The sequence below is a fragment of the Cyanistes caeruleus genome, chromosome 33, assembly GCF_971803275.1.
Source record: "Cyanistes caeruleus chromosome 33, bCyaCae1.hap1.1, whole genome shotgun sequence".
NCBI lineage: Eukaryota > Metazoa > Chordata > Aves > Passeriformes > Paridae > Cyanistes > Cyanistes caeruleus.
This window is the reverse complement of record NC_141734.1, coordinates 1970532-1993790: the sequence shown is the minus strand read 5'-3', so window position 1 is coordinate 1993790 and position 23259 is coordinate 1970532. Positions and strand designations below refer to the sequence as shown.

At 58.7% G+C, this 23259-nt stretch overlaps 1 protein-coding gene across 1 annotated transcript in view; it reads left to right on the top strand.

Moving 5' to 3' along the window:
• Positions 1–2896: 2896 nt before the first annotated feature.
• The window catches only part of EHMT2 (euchromatic histone lysine methyltransferase 2), a 41139-nt gene continuing 20776 nt past the window's right edge, over positions 2897–23259 (top strand). Inside the window, exons 1-17 of the mRNA XM_086870825.1 lie at positions 2897–2939; positions 3158–3203; positions 3588–3749; positions 4351–4679; positions 4793–4868; positions 5585–5670; positions 7381–7500; positions 8572–8715; positions 9854–9959; positions 10991–11080; positions 11694–11815; positions 13708–13851; positions 15908–16122; positions 17104–17289; positions 18752–18834; positions 20295–20401; positions 22851–22973. Coding sequence (XP_086726951.1) covers positions 2916–2939; positions 3158–3203; positions 3588–3749; positions 4351–4679; positions 4793–4868; positions 5585–5670; positions 7381–7500; positions 8572–8715; positions 9854–9959; positions 10991–11080; positions 11694–11815; positions 13708–13851; positions 15908–16122; positions 17104–17289; positions 18752–18834; positions 20295–20401; positions 22851–22973 — 2163 coding nt within the window. The 5' untranslated portion in view covers positions 2897–2915. The remainder of the gene's footprint in view (positions 2940–3157; positions 3204–3587; positions 3750–4350; positions 4680–4792; positions 4869–5584; positions 5671–7380; positions 7501–8571; positions 8716–9853; positions 9960–10990; positions 11081–11693; positions 11816–13707; positions 13852–15907; positions 16123–17103; positions 17290–18751; positions 18835–20294; positions 20402–22850; positions 22974–23259) is intronic.

Sequence of the window (23259 nt, the reverse complement as noted above, 5' to 3'; positions counted from 1 at the left end):
TGTGAAACGACCCTAGAATGATCTCAAATGACCCCAAAATGGTTGGAAATGACCCCAAAATGGTCTGGAATGACCCCAAAAGGGTGGGGAATGACCCCAAAATGACCCCTCGGACAGTGCTTGGACAAAGGGGTGGGGAACGACCCCAAAGTGACCCCAAAATGATCAAGAACGACCCCAAAATTGTGGGGAACGACCCCAAAGTGACCCCAAAATGGTCAAGAATGACCTGGAAGTGGCTCAAAGTGACCCCAAAATGGTCTGGAATGACCCCAAAATGGTTGGAAATGACCCCAAAATGACCCCAAAGTGGGGAACGACCTCGAAGTGACCCCAGAATGGTCAGGAATGACCCCAAAATATCCTGGAAGGGGAAAGTGACCCCAAAATTGTCTGGAATGACCCCAAAACGGTGGGAAATGACCCCAAAATGGTCTGGAGTGACCCCTCGGACACCTGGATCCCTGCTGGACACAGAGGAGTGACCCCCAGGAGGACGACAACGACCCCCAAAACTACGGGAAACGACCCCAAAATGGTCAAAAATGACCCCAAAATGGTCTGGAACGACCCCAAAACGACAGGAAACTACCCCAAAACGACAGGAAATGACCCCAAAATTATGCAAAGTGGCCCCAAAATGGTCTGGAATGACCCCAAAATGTTGGGAAATGACCCCAAAATGGTCAGAAATGACCCCAAAATGGTCTGGAATGGGAAAGTGACCCCAAAATTTTCTGGAACGACCCCAAAATGTTGGGAAATGACCCCAAAATGACTCAAAGTGACCCCAAAATGTTGGGAAATGACCCCAAAATGACGGGGATCAATCTCTGGACACCTGAGGGACCCCCCTGGTGTCAAATTTTGGGGTTTTTGGGACTCTGGGTATGAAATTTTGGGATTTTGGGACCCTCAGGTGTCAAATTTTGGGATTTTGGGGCCCTGGTTATCAAATTTTGGGATTTTGGGACCCCTGGGTGTCAAATTTTGGGGTTTTGGGACCCTTGAGTGACAGTTTTGGGATTTTTGGGACCCCTGGGTGTCAAATTTTGGGATTTTTGGGACCCCTGGTTATCAAATTTTGGGATTTTGGGACCCCTGGTTATCAAATTTTGGGATTTTGGGGCCCTGGTTATCAAATTTTGGGATTTTGGGACCCCTGGTTATCAAATTTTGGGGTTTTGGGACCCCCAGGTCTCAAATTTCAGGATTTTGGGACCCGCAGATTTCAAATTTTGGGATTTTTGGAACCCCCAGGTCTGAAATTTTGGGATTTTGGGGCCCTGGGTGTCAAATTTTGGGATTTTTGGGACCCTTGAGTGACAGTTTTGGGAATTTTTGGACCGCTAGGTTTCAAATTTTGAGGTTTTGGAACCCCCGGGTGTCAAATTTTGGGGTTTTCAGACCCCTGGGTGTCAAATTTTGGGGTTTTTGGACCCCCAGATATCAAATTTTGGGATTTTTGGGATCCCAGGTGTAAATTTTTGGGGTTTTGAGGCCCCCTGGGTGTCAAATTTCAGGATTTTGGGACCCCCAGATATCAAATTTTGGGATTTTTGGGATCCCAAGGTTCAAATTTTGGGGTTTTTGGGGCCCCTGGGTGTCAAATTTTGGGTTTTTTGGAACATCCAAGTCTCAAATTTTGGGGTTTTTGGGACCACTGGGTGTCAAATTTTGGGGATCCTTTCCAAATCCAACCAAAAAAAAACCCCAAAACAAAACCCCAACCCCGCCTCCAAAACCATCCGAAACTTTGGAATTCCGGGAGATTTTGGGGCAAAAACACTGGAAAAAAAAAACCAAAACCTTAAAAAAAAAATTTTTAAAAAAATTTACGATTTTGGACCCCTCCCCCCCAAAATAAAAGGGGGGGGGGAACCCCAAAATTTTGGGGTGGGGGAGGGGTTTTTATTTTGTTTTGGAGCCCCTCCCCCCCCGTAGCTTTTAGGACCCCCCTTAGGTTGTAGCTGTGGGGGAGGGGAATTGGGGTGGGGGAGGGGTCTGGGGGTGGGGGAGGGGCTTTTTGGAGGGGGAGGGGCGGGGGAGGGGCGGCCAAGAGGGTTTTTTGTGTGGGGGGAGGGGCGAGTTTGGATTTTGGGGGGACGAGGGGGGGGATTTTTATTGGAGGGGGGTGATTGGGGGGGGAGGGGGAGGTTGGGATCCACCCCTCCCCCCCTCGCCCCTCCCCCACCTCAGCGCCGGGGGGTTTTTTTGGGGAATATTTTTGGGGTTTTTTGTTTTTTTTGTAATAAATGAATTTTGGAGAAAAAAAAAATGGAGGAAAAAAGTTGTTTTGGGGGGAGCTTAAATTTTTGGGGGTTTTGGGTTTTTTTGGGGTTTTTTTTTTATTTTTTTGGGTTTGTTTTGGGTTCTTTTAAGACGGAAATTGAGTTTTGGGGAGAATTTTGGGGGATTTGGGAGGGTTTTGGGGGGTTTGGGGAGAGGTTTGGGGGGTTCGAGAGAGATTTGGGAGCGTTTTGGGAGAGTTTAGGGAGTTTTGGGAGAGTTTGGGGATATTTGGGGAAGTTTTGGGAGGGTTTTGAGCGTTTTGGGTGAATTTTGCGGGGTTTTGGGTGAAGTTTGGGGAAGTTTTGGTTGATTTGGGGAGGATTTGGGGGATTTTGGGAGGATTATGGAGATTTCTGGGTGAGGTTTTGCGATTTTCGGAAAAATTTTCGGAGAATTTTTTGAGATTTTGGAAAAAAACACCCCCAAAAACCCGGGGTGGGCGTGGCTTGGCAATAAAAAGGGCGTGGCTTGGCCGAAAGGGGGCGTGGCTTCTGTGGTGGGCGGAGCCACGCCCGGAGGACAAAGCGCGGTGCGGCGGGCGTGGCTTTGCCCTTAAAAGGCGTGGCCCCGCCCCCTCCCGGCGCTGCGTGCTGACGTCACCGCGCGCGGCGCGCTCGGCGGCGATGGAGGCGGCGGGAGGCGCCGAGGTCTGAGGGGAGCCGAGCTCGGGGCCGCTTTTTTAGGAAATTTTAGGAAAACTTGAGGGAATTTGAGGGGTTTTGAGGGGATTTGAGGGGTTTTGGGGGCATTTGAGGGGTTTTGAGGGGTCCCGGAGCGGCGGGAGGAGCGAGGGAGGGTCTTTGTGCCGCGGGGGGAGGGGCTCTCCCCTCACGCCCCGCTCCGCCCCTCCCCCCTCTCCCCTCAGGACCCCCCCGTTGGGACCCTCGTGGTGGAGGCGGCGGGAGAGGCCGGTGAGCGACCCCCCCCCACATCTGGGACCCCCGTTTGGATCCCCCTGATCCCCCCCGGGACCCCCGATTCCCCTCAGACCCCCCCATTTTATCCCCACTTTGAACCCCCCCTCAAACCCCCCCCCCCTCAGACCCCCCGATTCCCCTCAGACCCCCCCATTTTATCCCCGCTTTGAACCCCCCTCAAACCCCCCCCTCAGACCCCCCGATTCCCCTCAGACCCCCCCCCCTTGATCCCCAATTTGACCCCCCCAAAACCCCCCTTTGCCCCCCTCCTCAGACCCCTCCCCAAAATCCCCCTTCCCCCCCCTTTTTTGGCCCCCCCCCAAAACTCCCCCCAACCCCCCCCTGACCCCTCCCCCTTTTTTCTCCCCTCCCCCACAGGGCTCTCCCCGGGCAGCCCCTCCCCCTGCGAGCCCCCCCCTCCCGGCGGGACCCCCCCCACGGCCGGAGGGGCCCCCCCGGATGAGGAGGGGCCGGGGGGGGGCGATGGGGAGGGGGCGCAGGGGACCCCCCCCGGGGGCAGCGGCACCAAGGGGCTGCCAGGTGAGGGGGGGGGCGTTTGGGGGGGCTTTGAGGGGGTCCTGGGAGGGTTTGAGGGGGTTTTAGGGGGGTTGGGAGGGGTCTGGGGGTCCTGGAGTGGATTGAGGAGGGTTTAGGGGGGCTCTGGGGGGTTTTGGGGGGGTCCTGGAGGCTTTTGAGAGGGTTTTGGGGGGGTCTTGGGGGGGTATTTGAGGGTCCTGGGGGGTCTTGGGGGGCATTTGGGGGGTCCTGGAGGCTTTTGAGAGGGTTTTGGGGGGGTCTTGGGGGAGATTTGGGGGGTCCTGGAGGTGTTTTGGGGGTCCTGGGGGGTATTTGGGGGTCTTTGGGGATTTTGAGACAGTTTTGGGGGGATTTGGGGGGTCCTGGGGGGGATTTGGGTGGGTTTGGGACCATTTTGTGGGGGTCTGGGGGTGTTTTGAGCGGGGTCTGGAAGCTTTTGGGGGGGATTATGGAGGGGGTCTCGCTCTTTTTGGGGGGATTTGTGTGAATTTTGGGGGTCTCAGTTTCCGATTTGGGCTCATTTTGGGAAACGCTCTGATTTATTTCGGGGTGGGGGTCTCTCTCACATTTTTTTCCCTCCCTTCCCCCCTCCCCCAATTTCCAGGCCACGCCACCAAGACCCTCCCAGGCTCCCCAGGCCGGGGGGGTTCGATTTTGGGGGGTGGTCCCAACCCCCCCACCCCTTTACCCCCCCCCACCTCCAGCCGTGCCAAAATGTCCCTGACGGGGGCCGGGGGCAGCAAAACCCCCCCGGGCCAAAGCCTGGCCCTGCGCCTCCTCAGCCTCCCGGGGGGGGGTCCTGGGGGTCGCCCCCCACCTCCTGAACCCCCCCAAAACCCTCCCGAGCCCCCCCCGGCCCCCCCAGAGCCCCCCCAGGCTCACCCCAAAGTGCACCGGGCTCGCAAGACCATGGCCAAGCCCAGCAACGGACAGGTGGGGCTCGCTTGGTTATTTTGGGGGTGGGGGGGGTTTTGGGGGGATTTTGGGGTTTTTTGGGGTGGGGGGCTCACAGCTGTGCCCTCCCCCGGGGGCTGTGACCCCCCCAGGTCCCCGAGAAGCCGAGGATGTCGGAGATGTTGCACTTCAGGGTGTCCGAGGAGCTCTGCGGCATCGGCCAGCACGGTCCGGAGGGGAGGGGGGGAGTTTGGGGAGGGGTTTGGGGGGGTCCTGGAGGGGTTTGGGGGGGTCCTGGGGGGTCCTGGAGGGGTTTGGGGGGTCCTGGGGGCTCCTGGAGGGGTTTGGGGGGTCCTGGAGGGGTTTGGGGGGGTCCTGGAGGGGTTTGGGGAGTCCTGGGGGGTCCTGGAGGGGTTTGGGGGGTCCTGGTGGGGTTTGGGGGAATTTGGGGAGGGGTTTGGGGGGTCCTGGAGGGGTTTGGGGGGTCCTGGGGGGTCCTGGAGGGGTTGGGGGGGTCTTGGGAGGGTCCTCGAGGGGTTTGGGGGGGTCCTGGAGGGGTTTGGGGTGTCCTGGGGGCTTTTATTGGGATTTTTGGGAATTCTGGGGGTGTTTGGGGGGTCCTGGGGGGTTTGGGGGGGTCCTGGAGGGATTTGGGGGGGTCCTGAATGGGTTGTGGGGGGTCATGGGGGGGTTTGGGGAGGTCCTCGAGGGATTTGGGGGGGTCCTGGAAGGGTTTGGGGGGGTCTTGGGGAGGGTTTGGGGGATCCTGGGGGGTTCTATTGGGTTTTTGGGGGGTTCTGGAGGTGTTTGGGGTAATTTGGGGAGGGGTCTGGTGCACACTGTGGTTCCGAGGGGCAGTTTGGGGTCAGACTGTTTGTTTTTGGGTCTGGGGGGACACTTTTGGGTCTGGGGTCTCCCTGAGCCCCCCCCTTTCCCCCCCCCAGACCCCCCCAAACGCCCCAAGCTGGATTTTGGGCCCGAGGGGCTCCACAAGCGGCTGCAGCGGCCCAGCCCCCGCGCCAGCACCGAGGTACCGAGACCCCCAAAAAACCCCCCCAAAAACTCCCCAAAATCCCCCCAAAACTTCCCCAAAACCCCCCCAAAAAAACCCCCCCAAAAACTCCCCAAAAACTCCCCAAAAAACCCCCCAAAAAACTCCCCAAAATCCCCCCAAAACTCCCCAAAATCCCCCCAAAATCCCCCCAAAACCCCCCCAAAAACTCCCCAAAATCCCCCCAAAACTCCCCAAAATCCCCCCAAAATCCCCCCAAAACCCCCCCAAAAAACCCCCCCAAAACTCCCCAAAACCCCCCCAAAAATCCCCCCAAAACCCCCCCAAAATCCTCTCCTGGGACCCCCAAAACCCCCCCAAAATCCCCCCAAAAAACCCCCCCAAAACCCCCCCAAACCCCTCCAGGACCCCCCAAAGGACCCCCCAAACCCGGTGATCCCCCTCAGGACCCCCTAAATTCTGCCCAGGACCCCCCAAACGTCCCCAGGCCCCCCACAGAACCCTTGTTACTCCAGGACCCCCCGAAATCCCCCCAGGACCCCCCTCAAAACCCCCAGGACCCCCCCAAATCCCCCCAGGACCCCCCCAAATCCCCCCAGGACCCCCCTCAAAACCCCCAGGACCCCCGTAACTTCCCCAGGACCCTCCAAATGTCCCCCCAAGACCCCCCAGGACCCTTCCAGGACCCCCAAACCCCCCCAGGACCCCTCCAGGACCCCCCCAAATCCCCCCAGACCCCCAGGACCAACCCAAATCTCTCCAGGACCCCTCCAGGACCCCCCCAAATCCCTCCAGGACCCCCCTCAAAACCCTCAGGACCCTCCAGGACCCCCCAACCCCCCCCAAGACCCTCCAAATGCCCCCCCAAGACCCCCTGGACCCCTCCAGGACCCCCCAAGACCCCCCCCAAATCCCCCCAGGACCCCTCAAACCCCTCCAGGACCCCCCAAGACCCCCCAGGACCCCCGTGACCCTTCCAGGACCCCCCCAAATCCCCCCAGGACCCTCCAAATGCCCCCCCAAGACCCCCAGGACCCCTCCAGGACCCCCCAAGACCCCCCCCCAAATCCCCCCAGGACCCCTCAAACCCCTCCAGGACCCCTCCAGGACCTCCCAAATCCCCCCAGGACCCTCCAAATGTCCCCCCAAGACCCCCAGGACCCCTCCAGGACCCCCCAAACCCCCCCCAAGACCCCCAGGACCAACCCAAATCTCTCCAGGACCCCTCCAGGACCCCCCCAAATCCCCCCAGGACCCCTCAAACCCCTCCAGGACCCCCTCAAGACCCCCCAGGACCCCCGTGACCCTTCCAGGACCCCCCCAAATCCCCCCAGGACCCTCCAAATGCCCCCCCAAGACCCCCAGGACCCCTCCAGGACCCCCCAAGACCCCCCCCAAATCCCCCCAGGACCCCTCAAACCCCTCCAGGACCCCTCCAAGACCCCCAGGACCCCCCTAAGGCCCCCCCAAGACCCCCCAGGACCCCTCAAACCCCTTCAGGACCACTCCAAGACCCCCCAGGACCCCCCTAAGGCCCCCCCAAGACCCCCCAGGACCCCTCAAACCCCTCCAGGACCCCTCCAAGACCCCCCAGGACCCCCCCAGGACCCCCCCAAATCCCCCCAGGACCCCTCAAACCCCTCCAGGACCCCCCCAAGACCCCCCAGGACCCCCCCAAGACCCCCCAAGACCCCCCAGGACCCCCGTGACCCCCCCGTGCCCCCCCAGATCACGGTGACGGAGGAAATGGCCGCCCCCCCCCGGGACTGGGACTCGGAGGGGGGAGGGGGCTTCTCCCTCTTCTACGACGGGTTCAGCGTGGACGGGCACGGGGACTCGGACAGCAAGGTACTGGGATATACTGGGATGGACTGGGAGGGACTGGGATGGACTGGGATGGACTGGGAGGGACTGGGATGGACTGGGAGGGACTGGGATGGACTGGGAGGGACTGGGAGGGACTGGGATGGACTGGGATGGACTGGGAGGGACTGGGACGGGCACGGGGACTCGGACAGCAAGGTACTGGGGTAAACTGGGATATACTGGGATATACTGGGGATACTGGGACGGGCACGGGGACTCGGACAGCAAGGTACTGGGGTAAACTGGGATATACTGGGATGGACTGGGATGGACTGGGATGGACTGGGATGGACTGGGATGGACTGGGGATATACTGGGGATACTGGGATGGACTGGGACGGGCACGGGGACTCGGACAGCAAGGTACTGGGGTAAACTGGGATGGACTGGGATGGACTGGGATGGACTGGGATGGACTGGGGATATACTGGGGATACTGGGATGGACTGGGACGGGCACGGGGACTCGGACAGCAAGGTACTGGGGTAAACTGGGATGGACTGGGATATACTGGGACGGGCACGGGGACTCGGACAGCAAGGTATTGGGGATACTGGGATATACTGGGATATACTGGGATATACTGGGAGGGACTGGGATGGACTGGGAGGGACTGGGATGGACTGGGAGGGACTGGGAGGGACTGGGATGGACTGGGATGGGCACTGGGATGAACTGGGAGGGACTGGGAGCACTGGGATGAACTGGGATATACTGGGACGGGCACGGGGACTCGGACAGCAAGGTACTGGGGATACTGGGATGGACTGGGATATACTGGGATGAACTGGGATGGACTGGGATGGACTGGGAGGGACTGGGAGGGACTGGGATGGACTGGGATGGACTGGGAGGGACTGGGAATGGGATTGGGAGGGACTGGGATGGACTGGGATGGACTGGGAGGCACTGGGAGGGACTGGGATGGACTGGGAGCACTGGGATGAACTCGGATGGACTGGGATGGACTGGGATGGACTGGGATGAACTGGGAGCACTGGGGAGGGTTTGGGGGTCCCGGCCCCTCCCCCAGCTCAGCCCCGCCCCGCTCAGTCCGAGGGGGAGGGGCCGGGGGAGGCCCTGAGCGAGGAGGAGGAGGAGGAGGAAGAGGAGGAGGAAGAGGAGGATGAGGAGGAGGAGGAAGAGGAAGAGGAGGAGGAGGAAGAGGACGAAGAGTCCGGGAACGCCTCGGATCGGGTGAGGGGGGCTGGGGGGGTCCAGGTGGGTTTTGGGGGGGATTTGGGGGGATTTTGGGTGGATTTGGGGCAATTTTGGGTGAGTTTTGGGGGGTTCCAGGTGGGTTTGGGGGGTTCCAGGTGGATTTTGGGGAGTTTCAGGTGAGTTTTGGGGGGTTCCAGGTGAGTTTCGGGGGTTTCAGGTGAATTTTGGGGTGTCCAGGTGAGTTTTGGGCAGTTTCAGGCACATTTTGGGGGTTTCCAGGTGGATTTTGGGGGTTCCAGGTGAGTTTTGGGGTTTCCAGGTGAGTTTTGAGGTGTCCAGGTGTGTTCTGGGGGGTTTCAGTTGGATTTTGGGGGTTCCAGGTGGATTTTGGGCAGTTTCAGGCACATTTTGGGCACATTTTGAGCAGTTTTGGTCAGTTCTGAGAACGTTCTGGGCAGTTTTGGGTGTTTCTGGGGACATTTTACGTAATTTTGGTCAGTTCTGAACACATCTTAATCAATTTTGGGCACATTTTGATCAATTTTGGGCACATTTTGATCAATTCTGGGCACATTTTGAGCAGTTTTGGGCACATTTTGGGCACATTTTGATCAGTTCTGGGCACATTTTGATCAGTTCTGGGTACATTTTGGGTGTTTCTGGGCACATTTTGATCAGTTCTGGGCACATTTTGGGTGTTTCTGGGCACATTTTGAGCAGTTTTGGGCACATTTTGATCAGTTTTGGGCACATTTTGGGCACATTTTGATCAGTTTTGGGCACATTTTGATCAATTTTGGGCACATTTTGGGTGTTTCTGGGCACATTTTGAGCAGTTTTGGGCACATTTTGAGCAGCTTTGGGCACATTTTGGGCACATTTTGATCAATCTTGGGCACATTTTGAGCAGTTTTGGGCACATTTTGATCAGTTCTGGGCACATTTTGATGAATTTTGGGCACATTTTGGGTGTTTCTGGGCACATTTTGGGTGTTTCTGGGCACATTTTGATCAGTTCTGGGCACATTTTGAGCCGTTTTGTGCACATTTTGATCAGTTCTGGGCACATTTTGATCAGTTCTGGGCACATTTTGATCAATTTTGGGCACATTTTGGGTGTTTCTGGGTGTTTTTGGGTGTTTTTGGGGTCCCTGAGCCCCCCGTGTGCCCCCAGAGCGCGTCCAGCGCCCGGCGCAGGGTCCGGCGGCGTTGGAAGGAGAGCCCCTGGCTGAAACCAGCGAGGAAGAGGAAGAGGAAGGACCCCAGGGGCAAGGACAGAGGTGGGCGGGGCCCTGAGCCCGGGAATTGGGGTGGGCGGGGCCCAAAACCCCGGGAATTGGGGAGGGGGATCCCAAAATTGGGGAGAGGGAACCCAAAACTGGGGAGGGGGATCCCAAAATTGGAGAATTGGGGAGGGGGGAAACCCGAAATTGGGGGGATTTGGGGGATTCTGAATTGGGGAATTTGGGAATTCTGAATTCGGGGAGGGGGATTTGGGATTTTGGGGAATTTCAGGAGGGGGATTTGGGGGATTTGGGATTTTGGGGAATTTGGGGATTTTGGGGAATTTGAGGAGGGGGATTTGGGATTTTGGGGATTTGGGATTTTGGGGAATTTGAGGAGGGGGATTTGGGATTTTGGGGATTTGGGATTTTGGGATTTTGGGGATTTGGGATTTTGGGGGATTTGGGATTTTGGGATTTTGGGTGTTTGGGGATTTTGGGGATTTGGGATTTTGGGATTTTGGGGATTTGGGATTTTGGGGAATTTGGGATTTTGGGGATTTGGGATTTTGGGGGATTTGGGATTTTGGGGAATTTGGGGATTTTGGGAACTTGGGTGTTTGGGATTTTGGGGATTTGGGGATTTGGAATTTTGGGGAATTTGGGGATTTGGGATTTTGGGGAATTTGGGGATTTTGGGAATTTGGGGTATTTGGGATTTTGGGGATTTGGGATTTTGGGGAATTTGGGGATTTGGGATTTTGGGGATTTGGGATTTTGGGGATTTGGGGATTTGGGATTTTGGGGATTTTGGGAATTTGGGGATTTTGGGGGTTTTGGGAATTTGGGGATTTGGGATTTTGGGGATTTGGGATTTTGGGGATTTGGGATTTTGGGGAATTTGGGGATTTGGGATTTTGGGGAATTTGGGGATTTTGGGAATTTGGGGATTTGGGATTTTGGGGATTTTGGGAATTTGGGGATTTTGGGGATTTGGGATTTTGGGGATTTGGGATTTTGGGGAATTTGGGGATTTTGGGGATTTTGGGGGGATTTTGGGTCCCAAATTCGGGGTCTTTTTCCCTCAGGCCCCCCCGGCCCCCCCAGCGAATACACGGAGGTGCCCCTGGGCTGCCTGCAGCTGCCGGGGGGAGGGGCCCTGAGCCCCCAGACCCCAGGTGAGGACACGCCCACACACCTGGGACACGCCCCCTGAGCTGGGACACGCCCCCTGAGCTGGGACACGCCCCCTTAGCTGGGACACGCCCCCTGAGCTGGGACACACCCCCTGAACTGGGACATGCCCCCCATACCCAGGACACGCCCCTGTCCTGGGACACGCCCCCACGTGTGGACACACCCCTGGACACACCCATGACCACACCCTGGCCACGCCCACACCACCTGTGACTACACCATGATCGTGGTCACACCCTGACCCCGCCCACTGCTGACCCCACCCCTGACCCCGCCCACCCTGACCCCACCCCCACTGGCTCCACCCCTGACCCTGTTGGCCCCGCCTCTCCCCACTGGCCCCACCCCCACCGGCCCCACCCACCCCTGCTGACCCCATCCATGTGGCTCCACCCCTCATGACCCCACCCACCCTAACCCCGCCCCTGTGGCTCCACCCCTCGTGACCACCCCCCTGGCCCTGCCCACCCTGACCCCGCCCCTGCTGCCCCGCCCCTGTGGCTCCACCCTCCTGACCTCGCCCTCTGTGGCCCCACCCCCGTGGCCCCGCCCTGTGGCCCCGCCCAGCCTGACCCCGCCCCCGGCCCCGCCCAGGCCCGGCGGAGGCGGAGCGTTTCGAGGAGCTGCCGCTGTGCTCGTGTCGCATGGAGGCACCGAAGGTGGAGCGGGGCAGCGACCGCGGGCTGTGCATGGCCACCGAGAGCGTGGATGGACAGGTGAGCTCACCTGGGCACACCTGAGATACCTGGGGTACACCTGAGATACACCTGGGGTACACCTGAGATACCTGGGGTACACCTGAGATACACCTGGGGTACACCTGAGATACCTGGGGTACACCTGAGACACCTGGGGTACACCTGAGACACACCTGATACACCTGGGGACACCTGGGGACACCTGGGGCAGCGACCGCGGGCTGTGCATGGCCACCGAGAGCGTGGACGGACAGGTGAGCTCACCTGAGACACCTGAGATACCTGGGGTACACCTGAGACACACCTGATACACCTGGGGTACACCTGAGACACACCTGATACACCTGGGACACACCTGATACACCTGGGACACACCTGATACACCTGGGACACACCTGATACACCTGGGGTACACCTGGGGTACACCTGGGGCAGCGACCGCGGGCTGTGCATGGCCACCGAGAGCGTGGACGGACAGGTGAGCTCACCTGGGGACACCTGAGATACCTGGGGTACACCTGGGGACACCTGGGATACACCTGAGACACACCTGATACACCTGGGGTACACCTGATACACCTGGGGTACACCTGAGATACCTGGGGTACACCTGAGACACACCTGATACACCTGGGGTACACCTGGGGACACCTGAGACACACCTGGGGTACACCTGGGGACACCTGGGGCAGCGACCGCGGGCTGTGCATGGCCACCGAGAGCGTGGACGGACAGGTGAGCTCACCTGAGACACCTGAGATACCTGGGGTACACCTGGGGACACCTGGGGTACACCTGAGATACACCTGGGGTACACCTGAGATACCTGGGGTACACCTGAGACACCTGGGGTACACCTGAGATACACCTGGGGTACACCTGAGACACCTGGGGTACACCTGAGATACACCTGGGGTACACCTGAGATACACCTGAGATACCTGGGGTACACCTGGGGACACCTGGGGACACCTGGGGCAGCGACCGCGGGCTGTGCATGGCCACCGAGAGCGTGGATGGACAGGTGAGCTCACCTGGGGACACCTGGGGACACCTGGGGTACACCTGAGACACCTGGGGTACACCTGAGACACACCTGAGATACCTGGGGTACACCTGAGACACACCTGAGATACCTGGGGTACACTTGGGGTACACCTGGGGACACCTGGGGACACCTGGGGTACACCTGCGGGCTGTGCATGGCCACCGAGAGCGTGGATGGACAGGTGAGCTCACCTGGGGACACCTGAGATACCTGGGGACACCTGGGGACACCTGAGATACACCTGGGGTACACCTGGGGTACACCTGGGGACACCTGGGGACACCTGGGGACATCCCAAAATGTCCCAAAATGTCCCAAAATGTCCTAAAATGTCCCATTTTTTCTGGAACGTTCCTCAGCTGAGCGGCTGCGGCAGCAGCATCCTGAAGCGCGAGACCTGGGCACACCTGGGGACACCTGGGGACACCTGGGCACACCTGGGGACACACCTGGGGACACCTGGGGACACCTGGGGACACCTGGGCACACTGGGAAATGTCCCAAAACGTCCCAAAATGTCCTAAATTTCCGTGTTTTTTCCGGAACGTTCCTCAGCTGAGCGGCTGCGGCAGCAGCATCCTGAAACAGGAGACCTGGGGACACCTGGGGACACCTGGGGACACCTGGGGACACTGGGAAATGTCCCAAAATGTCCCAAAATGTCCTAAAATGTCCCATTTTTTCCGGAACGTTCCGCAGCTGAGCGGCTGCGGCAGCAGCATCCTGAAACAGGAGACCTGGGGACACCTGGGCCACACCTGGGACACCTGGGACACCTGGGGACACCTGGGGACACCTGGGGACACCTGGAAATGTCCCAAAATGTCCTAAATTCCCGTGTTTTTTCCGGAACGTTCCTCAGCTGAGCGGCTGCGGCAGCAGCATCCTGAAGCGCGAGACGATGCGACCCTCGAGCCGCGTCCCGCTGATGGTTCTGTGCGAGAGTCACCGCGCCCGCATGGTCAAGCACCACTGCTGCCCCGGCTGCGGGCACTTCTGCACTGCTGTGAGTCCTGAAAACCCCAAAACCCCCGGAATTTAACCCAAAAAATCCTCAAATCCAAAAAAAACCCCATGAAAATCGGGTGAAATATGAGAAAACAGCAAAAATTCCCGTTAAAATGCCCAAATTTGGGGGTCAAACCCCGGTGCTGCCCCGGCTGCGGGCACTTCTGCACCGCCGTGAGTCCAGAAAACCCCAAAACCCCCGGAATTTAACCCAAAAAATCCTCAAATCCAAAAAAAACCCCGTGAAAATCGGGTGAAATATGAAAAAACGGCAAAAAATTCCCATAAAAATCTCATTAAAATGCCCAAATTTGGGGGTCAAACCCCGGTGCTGCCCCGGCTGCGGGCACTTCTGCACCGCTGTGAGTCCAGAAAGCCCCAAAACCCCCGGAATTTAACCCAAAAAATCCTCAAATCCAAAAAAAACCCCGTGAAAATCGGGTAAAATATGAGAAAATTGTAAAAATTCCAGTTAAAATGCCCAAATTTGGGGGTCAAACCCCACTGCTGCCCTGACTGCGGGCACTTCTGCACCGCCGTGAGTCCAGAAAACCCCAAAACCCCCGGAATTTAACCCAAAAAATCCTCAAATCCAAAAAAAAACCTGTGAAAATCGGGTAAAATATGGGAAAATTGTAGAAAATCCCATAAAAATCCTAAAAAAAGTGGAAAAAATCCGGAAAAAATCCCATCAAATACAAAAAAAATTCTATAAAAATTCTCAAATCTCCCCAAAACTGCCCCAAATCCCCCCAAAACTGCCCCAAAACTGCCCCAAACCCCCCAAAACTGCCCCAAAACTGCCCCAAAACTGCCCCAAATTCCCCAAAACTGCCCCGAATCCCCCCAAAACTGCCCCAAAACTGCCCCAAATCCCCGTCAGGATCTTTGGGAACCTCAATTTGAGCCTTTTAGGGATCGGTTTGGGGAGAATTTGGGGGATTTTGGTTGATTTCAGGGCATTTCAGGCTGATTTTGGGCTATTTCAGGTTAGTTTTTGCTGATTTTGGGGTGTTTCAGGTTGATTTCAGGGTGATTTTGGGGTGTTTCATGGCGATTTTTGGGTATTTTGGGGCATTTCAGGCTGATTTTGGACGATTTCAGAGTGTTTTTGAGTGATTTTGGGTGATTTCAGGCTGATTTTGGGGTGTTTGAGGTTGATTTCTGGTGATTTTGGGGGTTTTCAGGCTGATTTTGGGCTATTTCAGGTTAGTTTTTGCTGATTTTGGGGTGTTTCATGGCGATTTTTGGGTATTTTGGGGCATTTCAGGCTGATTTTGGGCTATTTCAAGCTGGTTTTTTGCCGTTTCTTGGCCGATTTTTGCCGTTTTTTGGCCGATTTTGGCCGATTTTGGCGGATTTTGGCTGATTTTGTGCCGTTTCAGGGCACGTTTCTGGAGTGCCACCCCGACGTGCGCATCGGGCACCGTTTCCACCGGGGCTGCGTCTCCCGCCTGGGGGGTCTCATCTTCTGTCCCCAAACCCCCCAGAACTGCCCCAAAACTGCCCCAAACCCCCCAAAACTGCCCCAAACCCCCCAAAACTGCCCCAAATCCCCCAAAACTGCCCCAAAACTGCCCCAAAACTGCCCCAAACCCCCCAAAACTGCCCCAAATCCCCCAAAACTGCCCCAAAACTGCCCCAAAACTGCCCCAAACCCCCCAAAACTGCCCCAAAACTGCCCCAAATCCCCGTCAGGATCTTTGGGAACCTCAATTTGAGCCTTTTAGGGATCGGTTTGGGGAGAATTTGGGGGATTTTGGTTGATTTCAGGGCATTTCAGGCTGAATTTGGGGCATTTCTGGGTGGTTTTGGGCTATTTCAGGGTGGTTTTGAGTGATTTTGGGTGATTTCAGGCTGATTTTAGGTGATTTCAGGGTATTTTAGGGTGATTTTTGGGTATTTCACAGTGATTTTAGGGCATTTCAGGCTGATTTTGGGCTATTTCAGGTTGGTTTTTTGCCGTTTTTTGGCCGATTTTGCCGTTTTTTGGCCGATTTTGGCTGATTTTTGAACGATTTTGGCGGATTTTGGCTGATTTTGTGCCGTTTCAGGGCACGTTTCTGGAGTGCCACCCCGACGTGCGCATCGGGCACCGTTTCCACCGGGGCTGCGTCTCCCGCCTGGGGGGTCTCATCTTCTGTCCCCACTGCGGCGAGGACGCGTCCGAGGCCCAGGAGGTGACGCTGCCCCGGCCCGAGGGGACCCCCCCGGCCCCCCCGCAGCCCCCCCGGCCCCGCGGGGCGCGGCCCCCGGCCCCCGCACCCAGGTCAGCCACCGGGGGGGGCTTGGGGGGGATTTGGGGGGATTGGGGGGGGTTTTGGGGGGGATTTGGGGGGAGTTTGGGGCAGTTTTGGGGGATTGGGGGGATTTAGGGCAGTTTTGGGGAGGATTTGGGGGGTTTGGGGCAGTTTTGGGGGATTGGGGGGGATTTGGGGCAGTTTTGGGGGGTTTTGGGGAGGATTGGGGGGGATTTGGGGGGGTTTGGGGCAGTTTTGGGGGGGTTTTGGAGCAGTTTTGGGGGGATTTGAGGCAGTTTTGGGGGATTGGGGGGGGTTTGGGGTGATTTGGGGAGGATTTGGGGGGATTTGGGGCAGTTTTGGGAGGATTTGGGGCAGTTTTGGGGGAGTTTGGGGCAGTTTTGTGGGGGTTTGGGGTGGTTTGGGGGGATTGGGGGGGATTTGGGGCGGTTTTGGGGAGGATTTGGGGGGGTTTTGGAGCAGTTTTGGGGGGATTTGAGGCAGTTTTGGGGGATTGGGGGGGTTTGGGGTGATTTGGGGAGAATTTGGGGGGATTTGGGGCAGTTTTGGGGCAGTTTTGGGGGATTTGGGGCCGTTTTGGGGGGATTTGAGGCAGTTTTGGGGGGATTTGAGGCAGTTTTAGGGGGGTTTGGGGCAGTTTTGGAGTATTTTGGGTGATCTCAGGGTGATTTTGGGTGATTTCAGGGTGATTCTAGGGCATTTTGGGTGATCTCAGGGTGATTTTGGGTGATCTCAGGGTGGTTTTGGGGCATTTTGGGTGATCTCAGGGTGATTTTGGGTGATCTCAGGGTGATTTTGGGGTATTTTGGGTGATCTCAGGGTGATTTTGGGGCATTTTGGGTGATCTCAGGGTGATTTTGGGTGATCTCAGGGTGATTTTGGGGCATTTTGGGTGATCTCAGGGTGATTCCGGGGCATTTTTTTGGGGATTTTTTTTGGTTTTTGGGGGTTTTTGGGGTTCCCTGACCCCCCCCCTCCCCTCCCCCCAGTGCCCGGATGCGGGGGCAGGGCGAGGGTCGCGCCCCCCCCCCGGACCCCCGGGCTGAGCCCATCGACAGCTCGGGGGGGCCGGAGCTGCCGCTGCCCTCGGGGGGGGCCCTGAGCGCCCGGGGGCTCCCCCCAGGCCCCGCCCGCGAGAGCCTGGAGAAGGCACTGCTGGGGCAGGAGGCCGAGAGGTGAGCCCCAAAAACACACCTGGGACCCCAAAAACACACCTGGGGACCCCAAAAACACACCTGGGGACCCCAAAAACACACCTGGGGACCCCAAAAACACACCTGGGGACCCCAAAAATGAACCTGGGGACCCCAAAAACACACCTGGGGACCCCAAAAACACACCTGGGGGGGTTAAAAACACACCTGGGACCCCAAAAACACACCTGGGGGGCAGAAAACACACCTGGGGGGGCAAAAAACACACCTGGGACCCCAAAAACACACCTGGGGACCCCAAAAACACACCTGGGGGGGTTAAAAACACACCTGGGGGGGCTGGAAATTCCTTGGGGTGCCTCAAAAATTCCTCCCAGTTCATCCCAGTTCATCCCAGTCCATCCCAGTTCCCCTTTAACCCCTCCCAGTCCATCCCAACCCCCTCCCAGTTCCCCCCAGTCCCCCCCAGTCCCCCCCAGTTCCCCTTTAACCCCTCCCAGTCCCCCCCAGTGCCCCCCAGTTCCATCCCAGTCCATCCCAGTCCCCCCCAGTCCCCTCCTGGTTCCTCCCAGTTCATCCCAGTTCCCCTTTAACCCATCCCAGTCCCCCCCAGTTCCCCCCAGTCCCCCCCAGTTCCCCCCAGTCCCCCCAGTTCCCCTCTAACCCCCCCCAGTCCATCCCAACCCCCTCCCAGTCCCCCCCAATCTCCCCCCAGTTCCCCCCAGTCCCCTCCTGGTTCCTCCCAGTTCATCCCAGTTCCCCTTTAACCCCCCCCAGTTCCCCCCAGTTCCCCCCAGTCCCCCCCAATCTCCCCCCAGTTCCCCCCAGTTCCATCCCAGTCCCCCCCAGTCCCCCCCCAGTCCCCCCAGTCCCCCCAGTCCCCCCCAATCCCCCCCCAGTTCCCCTCTAACCCCTCCCAGTCCCCCCCAATCCCCTCCCAGTCCCCCCCAGTTCCCCTCTAACCCCTCCCAGTCCATCCCAACCCCCTCCCAGTCCCCCCCAGTCCCCCCAGTTCCCCCCAGTTCCATCCCAGTCCCCCCCAGTCCCCTCCTGGTTCCTCCCAGTTCATCCCAGTTCCCCTTTAACCCCCCCTAGTCCCCCCCAGTCCCCCCCAGTCCCCCCCAGTCCCCCCCCAGTCCCTCCAGTTCCCCTCTAACCCCTCCCAGTCCATCCCAACCCCCTCCCAGTCCCCCCCAATCTCCCCCCAGTGCCCCCCAGTCCCCCCCCAGTCCCCCCCAGCCCCCCCAGTTCCCCTTTAACCCCTCCCAGTCCCCCCCAGTTCCCCCCCAGTTCCCCCCAGTCCCTCCCAGTTCCCCCCCAGTCCCCCCCAATCTCCCCCCAGTTCCCCCCAGTCCCCCCCAGTCCCCCCCAGTTCCCCTCTAACCCCTCCCAGTCCCCCCCCAGTCCCCCCCCAGCCCCCCCAATCCCCTCCCAGTTCCCCCCAGTCCCCCCAGTTCCCCTCTAACCCCCCCCATCCCCCCAGGAGGAAGAAGCTCCGTTTCCACCCCCGGCAGCTTTACCTGAGCGTCAAACAGGGGGAGCTGGGCAGGGTCATCCTCATGCTGCGTGAGTGGGGACCCCAGAAACGCCCGGGGGGACCCCAAAATCCACCTGGGGACCCCCAAAATCCACCTGGGCACCCCAAAATACGGGGGGAGGGGAAAAACCCCCGAGAAAATCCCAAAATCTGGGGGGAAAATGTGAAAATTTGGGGGGAAAATCCACCCTGGGGACCCCAAAATCCACCTGGGGACCCCAAAAACACCCGGGGGGACCCCAAAATCCACCTGGGGACCCCAAAAACACCCGGGGGGACCCCAAAATCCACCTGGGGACCCCAAAATCCACCTGGGCACCCCAAAATATGGGGGGAGGGGAAAAACCCCCGAGAAAATCCCAAAATCTGGGGGGAAAATGTGAAAATTTGGGGGGAAAACGTGAAAATTTGGGGGGAAAATCCACCCTGGGGACCCCAAAATCCACCTGGGGACCCCCAAAATCCACCTGGGCACCCCAAAATACGGGGGGAGGGGAAAAACCCCCGAGAAAATCCCAAAATCTGGGGGGAAAATGAGAAAATTTGGGGGGAAAATCCACCCTGGGGACCCCAAAATTCCACCTGGGAGCCCCAAAAACACCCGGGGGGACCCCAAAAACACCTGGGGGGACCCCAAAATCTACCTGGGGCACCCCAAAATATGGGGGGAGGGGAAAAACCCCTGAGAAAATCCCAAAATCTGGGGGGAAAATGTGAAAATTTGGGGGGAAAATCCACCCTGGGGACCCCAAAATCCACCTGGGGGCCCCAAAAACACCCGGGGGGACCCCAAAAACACCTGGGGGGACCCCAAAATCTACCTGGGGCACCCCAAAAACACCCGGGGGGACCCCAAAATCCACCCTGGGGACCCCAAAATCCACCTGGGGACCCCAAAATCCATCGGGGGGACCCCAAAAACCTCTGGGAGCCCCTGGGGGGGTTTTGGGGTTGGTTTGGGGGGTCCTGGGTGGGAATTTGGGGGTCCCCATCCCAATTTTTGGGCCCAAATCCCATTTTTTTGGATCCTCATCCTGTTTTTGGGGATCCCAATCCCATTTTTTTGGGTCCTGACCCCAAATTTGGGGGTTCTGATGCCGATTTTGGGGGTCCTGATCCCATTTTTTGGGTCCCAATCCCATTTGTTTGGGTCCAAATCCCAAATTTGGAGTCCCAATCCCATTTTGGGGGTCCTGACCCCAAATTTGGGGGTCCTGATCCCGATTTCAGGGGTCCTGATCCCATTTTTTTGGGTCCCAATCCCAAATTTGGGGTCCCAATCCCATGTTTTGGGTCCACATCCCATTTTTTGGGGATTCCAATCCCATTTTTTGGGTCGCTATCCCAAATTTGGGGATCCTGATCCCATTTTTTTGGGTCCCGATCCCGATTTCGGGGGTCCCGATCCCGTTTTCGGGGGTCCCAATCCCGATTTCGGGGGTCCCGGTGCCGATTTCGGGGGTCCTGACGCCCCTCCCCCCTCTCCCAGTGGACAACCTGGACCCGAATTTCCAGAGCGACGCCCAGAGCAAGCGCTCGGCGCTGCACGCGGCCGCGCAGAAGGGACACCTGGAGATCTGTCACCTGCTGCTGCAGGTGAGACACACCTGGGGACACACCTGGGGACATGGGGACACACCTGGGACACACCTGGGGACACCTGGAGATCTGTCACCTGCTGCTGCAGGTGAGACACACCTGGGGGGACATGGGACACACCTGGGACACACCTGGGACACACCTGGGGACACCTGGGGACATGGGGACACACCTGGGACACACCTGAGGGATCCCAGTGCTCCCAGTACAGCCCAGAGCAAGCGCTCGGCGCTGCACGCGGCCGCGCAGAAGGGACACCTGGAGATCTGTCACCTGCTGCTGCAGGTGAGACACACCTGGGGACACACCTGGGGACACCTGGGGACATGGGGACACACCTGGGACACACCTGGGGACACCTGGAGATCTGTCACCTGCTGCTGCAGGTGAGACACACCTGGGGGGACATGGGGACACCTGGGACACACCTGAGATACCTGGGGACACCTGGGGACACCTGGGGACATGGGGACACACCTGGGGACACCTGGGGACACCTGGGGACACCTGGGGACATGGGGACACACCTGGGACACACCTGGGGACACCTGGGACACACCTGGGACACACCTGGGGACACCTGGAGATCTGTCACCTGCTGCTGCAGGTGAGACACACCTGGGGACACACCTGGGGACATGGGGACACACCTGGGACACACCTGGGGACACCTGGAGATCTGTCACCTGCTGCTGCAGGTGAGACACACCTGGGGGACACCTGGGGACACCTGGGGGGACATGGGGACACACCTGGGACACACCTGGGACACACCTGGGGACATGGGGACACACCTGGGGACACCTGGGGACACCTGGAGATCTGTCACCTGCTGCTGCAGGTGAGACACACCTGGGGACACCTGGGGACACCTGGGGGGACATGGGGACACACCTGGGACACACCTGGGACACACCTGGGGACACCTGGGGACACACCTGGGACACACCTGGGACACACCTGGGGACACACCTGGGGACACCTGGAGATCTGTCACCTGCTGCTGCAGGTGAGACACACCTGGGGACACCTGGGGACACCTGGGACACACCTGGGGACACCTGGGGACACCTGGGACACACCTGGGGACACCTGGGACACACCTGAGATACCTGAGGACACACCTGGGACACACCTGGGGACACCTGGGGACACATGGGGGGACATGGGGACACACCTGGAGATCTGTCACCTGCTGCTGCAGGTGAGACACACCTGGGGACACCTGGGGACACCTGGGACACACCTGAGATACCTGGGGACACACCTGGGACACACCTGGGGACATGGGGACACACCTGAGATACACCTGGGGACACCTGGGGGGACATGGGGACACCTGAGATACACCTGAGATACCTGGGGGACAACTGAAGACACCTGGGGACACACCTGGGACACACCTGAGGGATCCCAGTGCTCCCAGTACAGCCCAGAGCAGTGGTCAGTGATGGTCAGGGATGGTCAGGGATGGTCAGTGGTCAGTGATGGTCAGTGGTCAGTGATGGTCAGTGATGGTCAGGGATGGTCAGTGATGGTCAGTGATGGTCAGTGATGGTCAGTGGTCAGTGGTCAGTGATGGTCAGTGATGGTCAGGGATGGTCAGTGATGGTCAGTGATGGTCAGTGGTCAGTGATGGTCAGGGATGGTCAGGGATGGTCAGTGATGGTCAGTGATGGTCAGTGGTCAGTGATGGTCAGTGATGGTCAGTGCGGGTCAGTGATGGTCAGTGATGGTCAGGGATGGTCAGTGATGGTCAGTGATGGTCAGTGGTCAGTGATGGTCAGTGATGGTCAGTGATGGTCAGGGATGGTCAGTGATGGTCAGTGATGGTCAGTGATGGTCAGGGATGGTCAGGGATGGTCAGTGATGGTCAGTGGTCAGTGATGGTCAGGGATGGTCAGTGATGGTCAGTGATGGTCAGTGATGGTCAGTGGTCAGTGGTCAGTGATGGTCAGTGATGGTCAGGGATGGTCAGTGATGGTCAGGGATGGTCAGTGATGGTCAGTGATGGTCAGTGGTCAGTGATGGTCAGTGATGGTCAGTGATGGTCAGTGATGGTCAGGGATGGTCAGTGATGGTCAGGGATGGTCAGTGATGGTCAGTGATGGTCAGTGGTCAGTGATGGTCAGTGATGGTCAGTGCGGGTCAGTGATGGTCAGTGATGGTCAGTGATGGTCAGTGATGGTCAGTGATGGTCAGTGATGGTCAGTGATGGTCAGTGGTCAGTGATGGTCAGTGGTCAGTGATGGTCAGTGGTCACTCTGGTCACTCCGGACAGGCCGGAGCCAACATCAACGCGGTGGACAAGCAGCGCCGGGGGGGATCAGAGGGGTTCATGGGTGGGTCAGTGGTCAGTGGTCAGTGATGGTCAGTGATGGTCAGTGGTCAGTGATGGTCAGTGGTCAGTGGTCAGTGGTCAGTGGTCAGTGGTCACTCTGGACAGGCCGGAGCCAACATCAACGCGGTGGACAAGCAGCGCCGGACGCCGCTGATGGAGGCCGTCGCCCACGACCAGCTGGAGGCGGCGCGGTACCTGCTGCGCCGGGGGGGCTGCGTCTACAGCAAGGTGGGACACGCCCCCGTGACGTCACCGGCCCCGCCCCTTCCCTCCTGACGTCACCGGCCCCGCCCCCTCCCCTCGTGACGTCACCGGCCCCGCCCCCTCCCCTCGTGACGTCACCGGCCCCGCCCCCTCCCCTCGTGACGTCACACCCCTCCCCTGGCGCCTCCTCCCCGCCCACTGATGTCACCGGGCACGCCCCCTGTGACGTCACAGGACACGCCCCTCTGCCCCTGATGTCACCGGCCCCGCCCCCGCATCTAATCTCCGCCCCCCCCCCCGGGGCCCTGTG